This window comes from Epinephelus lanceolatus, chromosome 10 (genome assembly GCF_041903045.1).
Source record: "Epinephelus lanceolatus isolate andai-2023 chromosome 10, ASM4190304v1, whole genome shotgun sequence".
Classification (NCBI taxonomy): domain Eukaryota; kingdom Metazoa; phylum Chordata; class Actinopteri; order Perciformes; family Serranidae; genus Epinephelus; species Epinephelus lanceolatus.
The window spans coordinates 21,165,892-21,178,413 of record NC_135743.1 but is presented as its reverse complement, the minus strand read 5'-3'; the positions used below and the strand labels follow the sequence as shown (position 1 = coordinate 21,178,413).

At 42.6% G+C, this 12,522-nt stretch overlaps 1 protein-coding gene across 2 annotated transcripts in view; it reads right to left on the bottom strand.

The window, feature by feature from the left end:
* The window catches only part of ago3a (argonaute RISC catalytic component 3a), a 32,003-nt gene extending 20,139 nt beyond the window's left edge, over nt 1-11,864 (bottom strand). Inside the window, exon 1 of one of the 2 annotated variants that reach the window (XM_033640635.2) lies at nt 11,060-11,864. In XM_033640635.2, the coding sequence (XP_033496526.1) occupies nt 11,060-11,078 (19 nt within the window). In that variant the 5' untranslated portion in view covers nt 11,079-11,864. The remainder of the gene's footprint in view (nt 1-11,059) is intronic. The other variant, XM_033640634.2, reaches the window with a different exon arrangement.
* Nucleotides 11,865-12,522: the final 658 nt, after the last annotated feature.

Sequence of the window (12,522 nt, the reverse complement as noted above, 5' to 3'; positions counted from 1 at the left end):
TTGGAATTGTTCTACAAGACAAGGCAACATTTACTACTGTTAACTGTGTAATGGCGCTTACATCAGAAAATGTGTTAGACTGGGTTATACAGTTCTCATGTTTGTTCTAAAAAGTGGTATTACTGCACATACACGTACACACACACACACACTCTCACAAAAAGACCATGAGATGTCTTGGACATGAGTCACTTTGATCTAGAAACAGTGAGTTCTGTTTAACTTCATGTGCCACACTCATGTCAGTGCTATTTTTGGCTCTGCTGCGGCTTGCCTTACACATCACACTTGACACTACAAATGGTTTTGCTGACATGCTAATACAATGTTTGGATGATGTTATTGTACGTTTTGCTATTGTTGTGCAATAGCCATCATTGCCTCTCAAGTATTACTTTGTTTGTGCCCCCTTAAAACCCCACAGCTATTATCTTTTTTCTCAGTTTGATTCAACTCTTTCGTTCTGTGTTCACAGCCGCGGGCCTGGCACTCTCTGGTCTCTACTTAAAAACTGCCCCAAATGTGTCATTGATAAATGAGACTCATGGCTGAGCGTGATTCATCACCGATTTGACTCATAAGCTCACATGTGTGGGTGATGTTGGGGTTGAGGGCCCTGCTGAGGGGAAGTTCATAAAAAACCGTCCCCATAACAGAACAGAAACCTTCTGTGAGGTAACAGCAGACAACATGAGCAACGCTGTTTGTTTACAGTCGGGCTTGGGAAGTGTGTACTTTCTGCCCCGCTCTCTTTTTCTGTTTCTCCTTTGGTGGGCTGCGGAGAGGAGGCGAACGGGGTTGATGAAGGGTAAAGGCCTTGTGTTTGAAAAAGCCTGCTGGGATAAAATGATGAAAAAGAGAGGGAAGTCTGGAATTCCTGCCACGGCTGTCCCTCTCCTACTAAACCAAGTGCACACAAACTTTTGTGATGGTAATGCACATGGGGCCCTCGATGAAACTTGTGAGCTAAGCCTAATTTCACACACACAGAGTGACAAAAAGAAGGAAGACAGATATTCTGGTAAATCTTCATTAAGGCTACAGAAATAAACTTGTCTACCACGGATTGTGATCTGTCCTAATTCAGTCCCCCAGAGCTCGCTCAAGAAGCCCTCAATTCAAACTTCAAGAGGGTCTTTCGTTACTGAAAGCACTTTTTTTCTCTGATGGTCCCGGTGAAGTCGGAACAGCAGGAGGAGGATAGCAGGGAGTGGTGGGATTAGAAAGCGGGCATGGTTGGTGTTTTCCGGCTTTCATCTGCCTCTCAGAGCTGGCTTCCATACAGCATGAGTCACAGAGCCACCACGGGTGGAGAAACTCGCAGCAGAGCATCCTTGAGTCCTGGATTCGGCAGTGGATAAACTACAGTAGCTATGGCAGGGTCTTACAGTGAGGAAAAAAGGAAACTTGTAGCAAACAAAAAACACACCACACACGACTTGTGAGGACACATTCAAACACACACAGCTAGCTGGTTTAGTTTCGGTATAACACCCACACACAGACTTACAGAAATTTGTAGCTATACTATTGCACATAAACACAAGATAAAATAGGTTTATATTTCCCATATTACACCCTGAAGTATTTGAACAAAAGTGTTCAAACAAATCATTCCCGATACAAGTTAATCTCATAGACCAGACCTGATCACACAGACTAACCTGTGGACACGAGACCTTACAATATCACACACACACAGCAGGCAACACGTGGTGATATTGAAAATCAGCCAGGCATGTCACAGATGTGTTGTGCAGCATTTTCTGAATAGCCAACCTGACCCTGATCACTCAGCATCACATTAGATACCTCCCTCTTATCTGCCCTTCTTGGAAACTGTGTGTCTCTGTTCGCTCCACAAACAGACACAACAAACGTGCTTGTCCACAGGCAGGAGCGGGTGGGTCAGAGAGGGAGGTTTAACTGGGAGAGAGGAGTACTTCAGTCTCAAGCTTGTACAAATTTGAGTCTGCCTGTCCAATACTTACTGCCACCAGCAATAAAGGGGATTCAAAGGCAGCTTGTGTAGTAATTACTGAAAACAGAATGTTTGAGACACGTAAGCAGTGTTATTACGTGATGACTAAGACAAAATGGCCATGCTCGGGGTTTGTTCTCTGTGTGGGAAGTTGTATAACCTCTGACACAAAATAAAAGGCACTTGAATGAATGTACAGAAACATCCATATTCTGCAAGGCTACTAATCAAGAACATGGCAGGGATGCATTGACATCAGCTGTCGGTGGGTGACGCGTTATAGTCGGGGATGACAAAGAGTGAAAATTCAACCACAAATCTACGCAGGCACATCAAAGGTGTATTGACTTTTTGCACAGTGAGAGTAAGGGTTCAAGGAAACCTCCTCCTATTGACTTGAAAAATGCCGCACTGAATGTGCGCTCCCAGATAATTACAGGAAGAACATGCTTTAACAAACAGAAGAGAGTAGATGTAATCCTCTCCCTGTCTGTGGGTATGGTTTTCATTTCCTGAGCCTGTAAATTCAGAGGGTGAGACTCGACAAAGGAGGGCAAACACTTCTTCAACGTGAAGCATCCTTGTTAACCTTTACTGCAGCAAGCGACTCATTCTAGTTCCGGTGTTGGCTTGTCATCATACAAGCATTTGTTTGACAAAGACACGCAGTTGTATTTCAATATGTATATGGATACAAATGATTGTACTTTCAAGTAAAGCAGATATTAAATGTACTAAAATAAAATATTTTAATGCTGCCAATATTCTACAAACTTAATAGTGAGATCTTTATTTTAATACGCTTAAACCCCTGTGGGTTTGAAAGGTGGTGGTTTCAAAATGTAGGTAGTGTCCTCTTGCAAAAACAGGTCAGCTTGACTTAATGCCACATACTGTACTCCAATAGTAACATGGTTTTGAAATACAGTATCGAAACATCCACAGAAACTTTGCAAACTACTCCTACGAGCCCTGCAACATAATCCACCTTCCCGCTGTCCAGCAGCATGTCCAATATGCTCCAAACACTCATATTTCTGCCAACTTTTTTTGCTGAACACACAGCTTCAGTTTTCTGCTTGTGCACTGAGCTGAATTTGTGTGTCGCTTGTGCAGTTCGCTGGCAAACCTACTTTTGGATATGTACCACCATTTTTGTTGGTGGATCAGTTTTACACAAGTAAACTGGTGAGGTCAAGAGTTGCTGGAGTCTTCTGTAGTCAAACTTCTAACGTACACGACATATTTGAGGTTAGAGATGCTTTTTCAGTGCCATTGTGACCCAGTCTGTCAGCTTGTTAAGGTTTAGTATAAGCATTTTGTTCAGTTTAATCCAGGTGCAGCTCTGGTATAACTGTGCATTTAATACTAACACGAGTAAGTTTGAAAGTCTGAGTCTCTTCTCTGAGATTTATCCATTCTTCATCAGTCATTTCAGGACTAAATGGATGAAAATTTCAATGCAAATCTATGCTATGCACAGCCAGTAACATGGTGAGCACAAGGGTTGAATTTAGTGAATATTTTGTAGTATTGCAATTAGTCAAATATTACCAAAACGCAATATGGACGAGTGCATACCATTATAAATGAAGCACTGTGGTGCTAGAGAGATGCTGCGACCAACAAATCATATTCCAGATGTAAGGGTTTCATGCTTGTTTGGTACAGACCCAAGCAAAAATCACATCATCTTACTTTAATTTTAATTTTTTTAAGTAAACTCATATTGCAATATTGGTGAAAATGATCTCAAAATTATTTTTATTCCCATATCATACAGCCCTAATTAAGTGTAAACAAAGCTGAGTGATACCATTCAGTATGTGAAGCACCAGTGCTACACCACAACACTGCACATGGAATAAATAAATCAGATAAGTATTATATAACACCCCAATAATTGTGATGCCTCCCGTAGCTTAAAAATATTTTGCAGAAACATCTTAGCAATGTGAACTTGTTCCATTCTGCAGCTCTGCAACACAACACAGTCACACTGTACACAGTGGGCCGAGAGCCAGAAAAACTGGATAGTGAGAAGCTCGGCTGCCATCCAGGGCCTGCAACCCCCCTCAGCCACATCCCCCCCCAGTACACAAACGTTCACGCTGCTAACGAGTGCACATGTCCACACACATACGGGCCCACACACTAACACACTCATACACACACACAATACAGCTGTTGTGTTTCAAATCCACGGAGGCCTGAGCCGTAGGAGCAGGGCGAGTGCTCAGTGGCGAGGCACAATGGCGTCAGTCACAGCAGGCAGGACCTAGAAATGAACACACACATGCACAGACGTACACAGAAAGACTGATAGCTGGCGAGGAAGGATTGACGCACGTCACACACGGTCAGACTCCGCCCTCTTGTTCCCCTGATCAACCTCAAGAGTGTTTCATGTGGCACCCATGGGAGCCAATGCGACTCTCTGCCACAGGTAAACACCAGCAGGCAGCCACATACTGACAGGCTGACGAGGGGCCTGGTCAGTCACAACAACGTACAAAAATGCTGAAATCCCCCTCAGGACGAACTTGAGGCTGAGTGATAAAGTGCATATGTGAGAATGAAGCGAGCGAGGGAGAGTACACCACAGAGAAATATTTTCAGAGAACAAGGGTGAAGCGGATGGGGGGATTTGGAGGGGGTTAAGAATCAACTGTAGTGAGAAGCAGCTCTGACTCAGTGGCATTACGGAGGGCCCAACAGTCTTACTGACAGATGTCGGGGATGGATGGGTACACACACACAAATACTGTGTATTCAGTTCACACACACGTAGTAGCTCTGTTAAACTGACCAGGAGATTCTACTCAGGCAGGTTAAATGGAGCCTTCTGTCCTCACAGGTTTGCTAGTCCGGCCTGAGTGGAACAGTGGACAGGGGCCAGGGGCTGTTGACTTTTTATGTTGACTTGGGCAGGATGACTGCTCTGTCAAACTGAGAGCTAACATGCAGTCTAATAAATTAATGAGAACCAAAACAAGGTAATACTCTGATTATATCAACTGTCGTGTCAACGTCTTAAGGAGAATATCTTAGTTGCATCAGTTTGCTCAAAAAGAAAATAAGCAAGATTTATTTGCAGAGGTTTTGAGGTATTTGCTGCAGTGTTGGAAGTAAACTTTTACATCCACCTGCCACTGTGGCTCATGGATTCCAAAATCAAAATCAATCAGCTGCCCAATAGGTTACAACTGTTTTTTTGGCTGGTAAGTTAAGCAAATCTTGCAACCACTTGCACATTTTAGTCAACTTTTCATTTGTCATGCTCATAACTTTTAAGACAAGGTCCCTGTTTCTCTGGACAGTCCGCACCCCTGACAGCATACAGATTTCATTGGGGCTATTTTTCACAAAAAAAAAAACCTGCCACAAAAATAGTTCATTTTGATTCTTCAGTTAATCTTTCAAAGTATCTACCAACTGTGTACTAAAAGCATACTAAAAGGGCCTACAATCTGATTGGAGACAGACAGAGAGAGAGCTGCGTGAAACAAATTAAATCTTCACGGAAGTAACCCTAACTTAAAATTTGATGGATTCGATAAAATCAAGTAGTGTAGTCACTGCGTGGCAAAGCACACTTCTTTTGTATCAATAAGACAAACACTCATAATGTGTGATTAATGGTTTGGCAGGCTGATAAAAGGAAGACAATCACTATCCTTTTAAATATTTCCCTCTGATTTTTGTTTGTTGTTGTTTGAACTTTGTCTCCTAAACACAGGGGTAAAAAACAGGCCTGCATTTTTAATTAAAATCAGCTGAAAAGCATTTACGCCAAACTCTTCAATTATGTACAAATATACCTTTAATTTATGTGGAAGAAAATTACTGATTGTCCCTTTAAATGTAAGAAATTTGAATTGCTTTTGAACTCTATTTTAACAATCTTCATTTCAAGACTGCATTGGATAATAAAGAGATACTTGAAATCTTTCCATCTGCCACCGATAAACAGACAGACTTCTGTCTTTCCTCCAGCAAGACCCACCCCAACAAAACACACAGACTTCCCCTTCCAAGTCCCTCTCTTCCTGTCCACTACCTCCCCCTGAAACGAGCCCCTTGCAGTTCCCCCAAAAAACAGATCTCAGGAAGGGGAAAAGCAGGAGGAGGAGGAGGTGGAAAAGAAGTGTGGTCTGGCTGTTCTGGCGTCTAATCTCTGTGACACATCACAACCTCCAGCCTTCCTCCACCCCCTCTTCTGTATCCCCCCTTCTCCCACACACCCACACTCCATCCCTTGACTTATCCCTATGTCTACCCTGCCCACTTGTAGGAGTTCGCCGTCAGCCCCACACTCTGACAACAGCATGTGTCAGCCAGCCTCTGTGTACTACGCCAACACATGATTAAGACTTGCTAGGGAACATGGGAAATGCATCAGATCTACTATTGCACACAGGGCCACGGGATTAAAATATAAGACTTCTGTTCACTCCTGTTCTCTGAATGAGGACGACAAATGGGACAACCTCTTACTTTACCCGCCCAGGACAGTCCAAAAACAGTGATGCTTTAATTCTAAGAATCATACACAATAAAATACTTGAAGAAAGACTGCCTTTGTTGTTCAACTTATGATACTAAATATCACTCACAGCATTAATTTTGTGGAAAAAAACAACCACAAGAACCAGGATACTTAAGATGATCTCGCATCGAGGCATGAGTATTTTATCAGCAGTAGATTCTGGTCCTTAATATTTTAGATTTATAGAATATCATTGACAATATTGGCCAGTTCTTAGTTATATGACCTGATGGAAAAATAAAAAAAACTCTAGGAGGTAGATTATTTTCATTATGAGTTAATCTGCCTATTTGTTTCCTGCTGAATCATTTCATCAATAAAATATCAGAAAAAAAGAAAGAAAAATGAGCTGAGTAATTTCCCAGAGCTCAAGGTGACATCTTCAGAAGTATGTTTTATCCAACCAGCAGTCCCAGAATCTAAAGCTACTGAATTTATTATCAATTATGACAAAGAAAAGCATCTAATTCTCACATTTAAGAAGAAAGAAACCAATAAATGTTTGGCTTTTTTTGATTAAAAAAAAAATATTTAAAAAATTATACAATTAACAAAAGAACTGCCAATCTACTAATTGGTTAATTGACTAAATGCTGCAGCTCTATATTAATTTTTTACTAGTTCAATAAAGGCAAGGGCAAGTCTCTTTAATACAATGAGCCTAAAGAGAAACAGCAAACTGAATTCTCCATAGAAACCTACAACAATATGCCAATGGTTAGCCTTATGGTTGGCTGGGGTTGAGGATGGGGGTTGTCTATTATCAGCGGGCTGCTTGAATGAACTGAGCATTATGGGGAGAGACTGCAAATCAAGTACTAAGCCCTACCACAAAGCCGACCCCACTGTCTGTACAAAATCCACAGAGAGCCAACCTACAAGGAGAATGACAGGGAGGACAGAGTTTCCCACTGAGGCACAGAGAGGAAAATAGAGGCAGTAACCAAGGACGAGGAGGGGGGTGGTGGCAGTAGCTGTCTGTGAATCAAAAAAAGAGCGGGAAACACGGGAGTGTGAGAAAGAAGAGAGGGAGGAAATGAGGGGAGAGAAGGGCTGAAGAACACGAGTAACAAACAAACAGACGAGAGAAAAATGTCCTCAAAAATAGAGACATTATCCTCAATGAAACTAACACCATTCCTCTTAAATGTTAATGGACTGCAAAATTATACTAATCCCAAGCTGAGTCATCTCCAGCCAACTCAAATCCCACCTGGTTACAAAGTGAAGTGTGACAGGTGGAAGATGGAGGAGGCCCTCCAGCTGTACGTTATCTGCCATCTTATTGTCTTCCAGTAAGCTGCATCTCTCAATATGCACGATAATGTGTACAGTTGTTGCCACTAGCAAACAGGATTTCTTTTATAGGCAAAAACTAGACTTTTGTACAATTGATGGTCACAGGTTACCCAACCATACTGCTCAGTTAGCTGGGAGAGGAACACCTTGATAAGGGCAACGATATGAAAAGAATAAGTCGACATTTTAGTCACTGCATTCCGTACACAAATCAAAAATTACATGCAAGAGATTATTTCTCTCTCAAATTCTCCACAAGCCCTCCAGTAACGTTAACAGGGTTAAACCAATAATTGGACATTTCTGACCAGTTCTGCCGCTGCAACTTGGCCATAATGTAACATCACAGCAATACCAAGGCACAAGCTGTTTGTCGGCATGCCGCGGGGTTAGCACATCAAAATGGATTTGATTTGCTTAAGGCTCAAAAGCCTTGCACTCATTATATCCCCAGTGCTAAGCTCTCCAGAGCCGTGGTTTCCATGCCACATGTGCTGCAGCTTGAACTACTACAGGGGAGACGAGTGACTGTCAGTTTCTAAGTGGGCTGCGCGATCAATTTGCATTTTCTCACGCTATTCTCTGGGCCACTGACTGACGGAGTGATGGAGGGCCCCCTTTTAATCATTCACCCAGGCCATAGGACTCACTGGTTAGCCTATGGTGGTTAGTGATAGGTGATTGTGAACCAACACACATAGTATCAAAACCCTGCAGGGAAAAGCCACAATATAACACAGTAAAACATGTTTCTGTCTGACTGTAATAATGCACTAATGTCTTCCAAAGTGAAAGCGTCAACCACACTGCTTAATAGACTTAATGTAAGACTGGCTAACTGTGTACTCTACATGAAATTGCATCTAATGTGTTCTCATCCACTGATGTGGAATACTGTGCTGCAAAACAAACACCAACACAATCATGCCGAGTCCCCAGGTCTGCTTTTATGGCACTAATGCTAATTGAAGAGCTTTAAAGTTATAGTTGAAATAGACTAGAGTACTGTAATTATAAGCAGAAAATTTAAATATTTGGTTGAACCTACTCACATAGTATTGTTGAACAGTTGCAGCAAACAGTGCTGACGGGTCGGCTAACAAAGCTATTCCAAAATTTAGTCCAGGACATCCTTTTCATGCTTGGAGGAGCTAAGTCAAATCTGGTAGAGGTGAGGGGAAATCCAATACGTCCCTTGGCAATATTGTATCGATACACTGATACCGAGTATCTTTTTTTTTAACTATATAATTATTAATATTGCAAATACAAAGTAAACTTTTGGGAGCCTACTAAAATAATAAAATCAATTACTTTTTCAGCCCATTAGATACATTTTGCTGCAATAAATATGGTTGAAATGAGATGAATATACCGAAAACTTTATCTTATTATTAGATAAAACAGCTTTTGGTGCATTCATTTTCAGTTGAAAAAAGGTAATAAATCGCAATATATCGTAATTTTTTATAATATTATGATATATATATATATATATATATATATATATATATATATATATATATATAATTTTAATCACAGTACTCAGCATATTGCATAACGTTGAAAATCACAGTAATATTCTATAGGACAGCATGGTATCGTGAGGGCTCTGGTGATTTCCACCCTTAAAATCTGGCACTACTTTTTGGTCGCAAACTTGTCATTTCACCTGTGAGAGCACACCAAATTAAATCTAGTTCAGAGTACACTTTAAGCTAAGGCTGGGTGATTTTGAGAAAATTAAATATCATGATGTTTTTGACCAAATATCTTGATATCGATGTTGAGGGTTGACAATTGTTGCTTTCTAACAATATTTACACTCTAAGATTTTAGATAAGTAATCTAAGTAGATAAAGACAAATAATGAAACAGCTGGAACAGTCTGGTAAGTTCAGAAAATGTTACCTCTTTACTGTAATGCAGCCTTTAAAACCAGGATAAGAACGCTTACAATACTCGGATCGCATCTCACGATATCGATATATTGCCCAGCTGTACTCACACACCTGCCCAAACACTTGACACATGACTGTTTTAGTCTGTTGAACTTCAATATAGGTGCTCGGTTACTGGGAAAACACCTCCTGTTCCCTCATGCTACAGACACTGAGAAATCTCCCAAGTGAGGGGAGCAGAGACGCTAATGAGACAGTGGGCAGCAGAGAGGGATCTCCTCTTCAGAGGGAGGGGGTGGGTGAAGAACCAACTGCTGTATCATGTGTCACCGGCTGATCAAGAGTACCTGGCATTCAGTTTATGGTCACACAAGTGGAAAGCTTCCGTTACAGCTGAGACAAAGCCAGGTGGTTCGGACTGTTTAACTGCCACTGTGGCCGAGAAAGAGACGTTTTACTGGCCGTGGACTCTGGTTGACCATTTTAATCAGCGGGGCGAGACAGGAATTTGCAAGGTTGCATGAGGTTATTGCTTTAGATGAATATGTTGAGTAGCAACGTTTGCAAGATAAACTCTGCAGGTTAAACGTACTTATTTGCTCCAAAAACAACTAAGGATTTTGTCAAGGAATTGGAAAACAGCAATGGCTAAATGTTTTATGCACAACCTGTATAAGCATGGCAAAATAGGTTAAAACCCTACCCCGTAGTTGCTGTGAGACAAAGTTAGTGCTAAATATGTTGAGGCTAGTCTGGGGTCTTGAAAGGACAGAGAGTTTACCCACTGTGACCAGCTCTCAGGTGACTAGTCATGCTACGTTTAAGCTGAACACAACATCTAATTCTGCACGGTGAAAACTAAAACCATGAAATATTTTACTAGTGTGGGAGAATTCCTTATAATGCAGGGGAATACCAGGCTTCACATCAGCACCAGTTTAATGAAGCCCACACACCTGGCTGAAGATGCTAATGACTTAACAGTGACTGAGACAGAAAGCTAACTCCTCAGTACCCATGGGGAATGACTGGTGCATTTATTACAACAGCCACATACGTGACTCTTGAGTTCAAAGAAGTTAAATTCAGTCTGGCATGACGGGGACTGTTTTTCATTACTTCAAGTTTGACTCATGTTTAGGCAAAATAACAGCAGAGGCTGAGAGACACCTACATGCTTCAGCAGGGCTGTCACAGCTGTAACATCCCCCATCATCCCGGTGTCTCATCTCACTGGCTAATACAACCCTTTGGAAATGTAACTTTCACTGACACATGCACTGTACAACAGTCAACAACTTAGTAAAGAGACGTTTGGGGATAATTTACCTGTAGTTCCGATTTCCATTCATGAGGTCTCTGCCCGGTTCACTTCCCGGATCACAGTAGTCAAAGGTTTGGGACTTCTTCCTCCGTTCAATCCGGTGTCTCCTTCGGCAGTGCACCGCCTCTGCTGCGCTGAATGGCCGAGTGTCCTGGTCTCTGCTAGCTCCTCTCCCTGCAGACTGTCTACAGCGGCCCTACGGTACGGTCGTGTCGCCGACCGGGGGTCCTCAGCGTCCCCGTCCCCGCACACCGCCGCTCGCACACGGTCAGCGTACCTAATCCGATTTCACTGCCACGGCGAAAGCTACTGGTTGCTGAACGCGACGCTGTGGCAGTGAAAACCTGCTAGTTAGCCAAGTTAGCTCGCTAGCCAGGCTTTGGGAAAGTGGTAGGGACGGACGGGAGGAACTGTCAGGATATCATCACAGCGGGGTCACGGAGTCCAAATGAATTCCTACTGAAAGATGAACATGGACAGAGACGACATAAATTCGTGTCTTCTGCACAGCGACCGTCGGTGTAGCTACAGTAATTAGCTAACAGGCTAGCTCGGCTGCTGGATAGTTGGAATTCTGACAGACGACAGCTACTTTTATCGCGTCAAAAACAGCCGTTGACACGGCCCCGTCTCTCGAGCGCCATATCCCAGCGACGTCGTCCTCCTGTAGTTTGTGTCCCGGTGCTAGAATAAAGCTGTCAACACCGGGCAGTGTCCGCCGAGAAGTGTCAGGGTTTCCAGTCTGGTTGACAGATCAACTCTGCGGGGCTTCGGTAAGCCAGCTAAATATGGTGAAGTTGCCTTTCTGACACCGACAGGAAGAGGTGGGCTCTGTGTCACCAGACGTCAGAAGAATCAACTCCGCCTTCACCCAAAGGTAACACTACGTTTACAATACTATGACAAAAAATTTAAAAAAAATCATGTTTTTAATACATCAGACGCTATAATTTATTATTGCCTACATTTGTGTTAAGACTGGGAGTTTAGGGCTGCCATGTAAAATGTCCAAGTCCAATTTTATCCTCTGTCCTGACTTGATTATTGGTTTAAAGGGGGACTTTGCACATTTTCAAAATTCATACACATTCCTATGGTCTAAGACAGTCCAGAAATATGAAACAAATGAACAACTCCCTCCCAAATCTATTATCCAGAGCAGGGGTGTCAAACATATGGCCCGTAGGCCTGAACCGGCCCACTAAAGGGTCCAATCCGGCCCCTTAGATGAGTAGACTAAGAGGTGTCAGGTTTCGGGAGCAGGTTAATGTGTTGCCTACTTCTTGTAGGCAACACATTGTACTTCATCCATCCATCCATACAGCAGGCCCAGCAAAGAACTCCAGACATCCCTTTCCCCAGCAACACCTTCCAACTCCTCCTGGGTGACCCCAAGGCGTTCCCAGGCCCGACGACATATGTAATCCCTCCAGCGTTTTCTGCGTCTGCCCCAGGGCCTCCTACCACT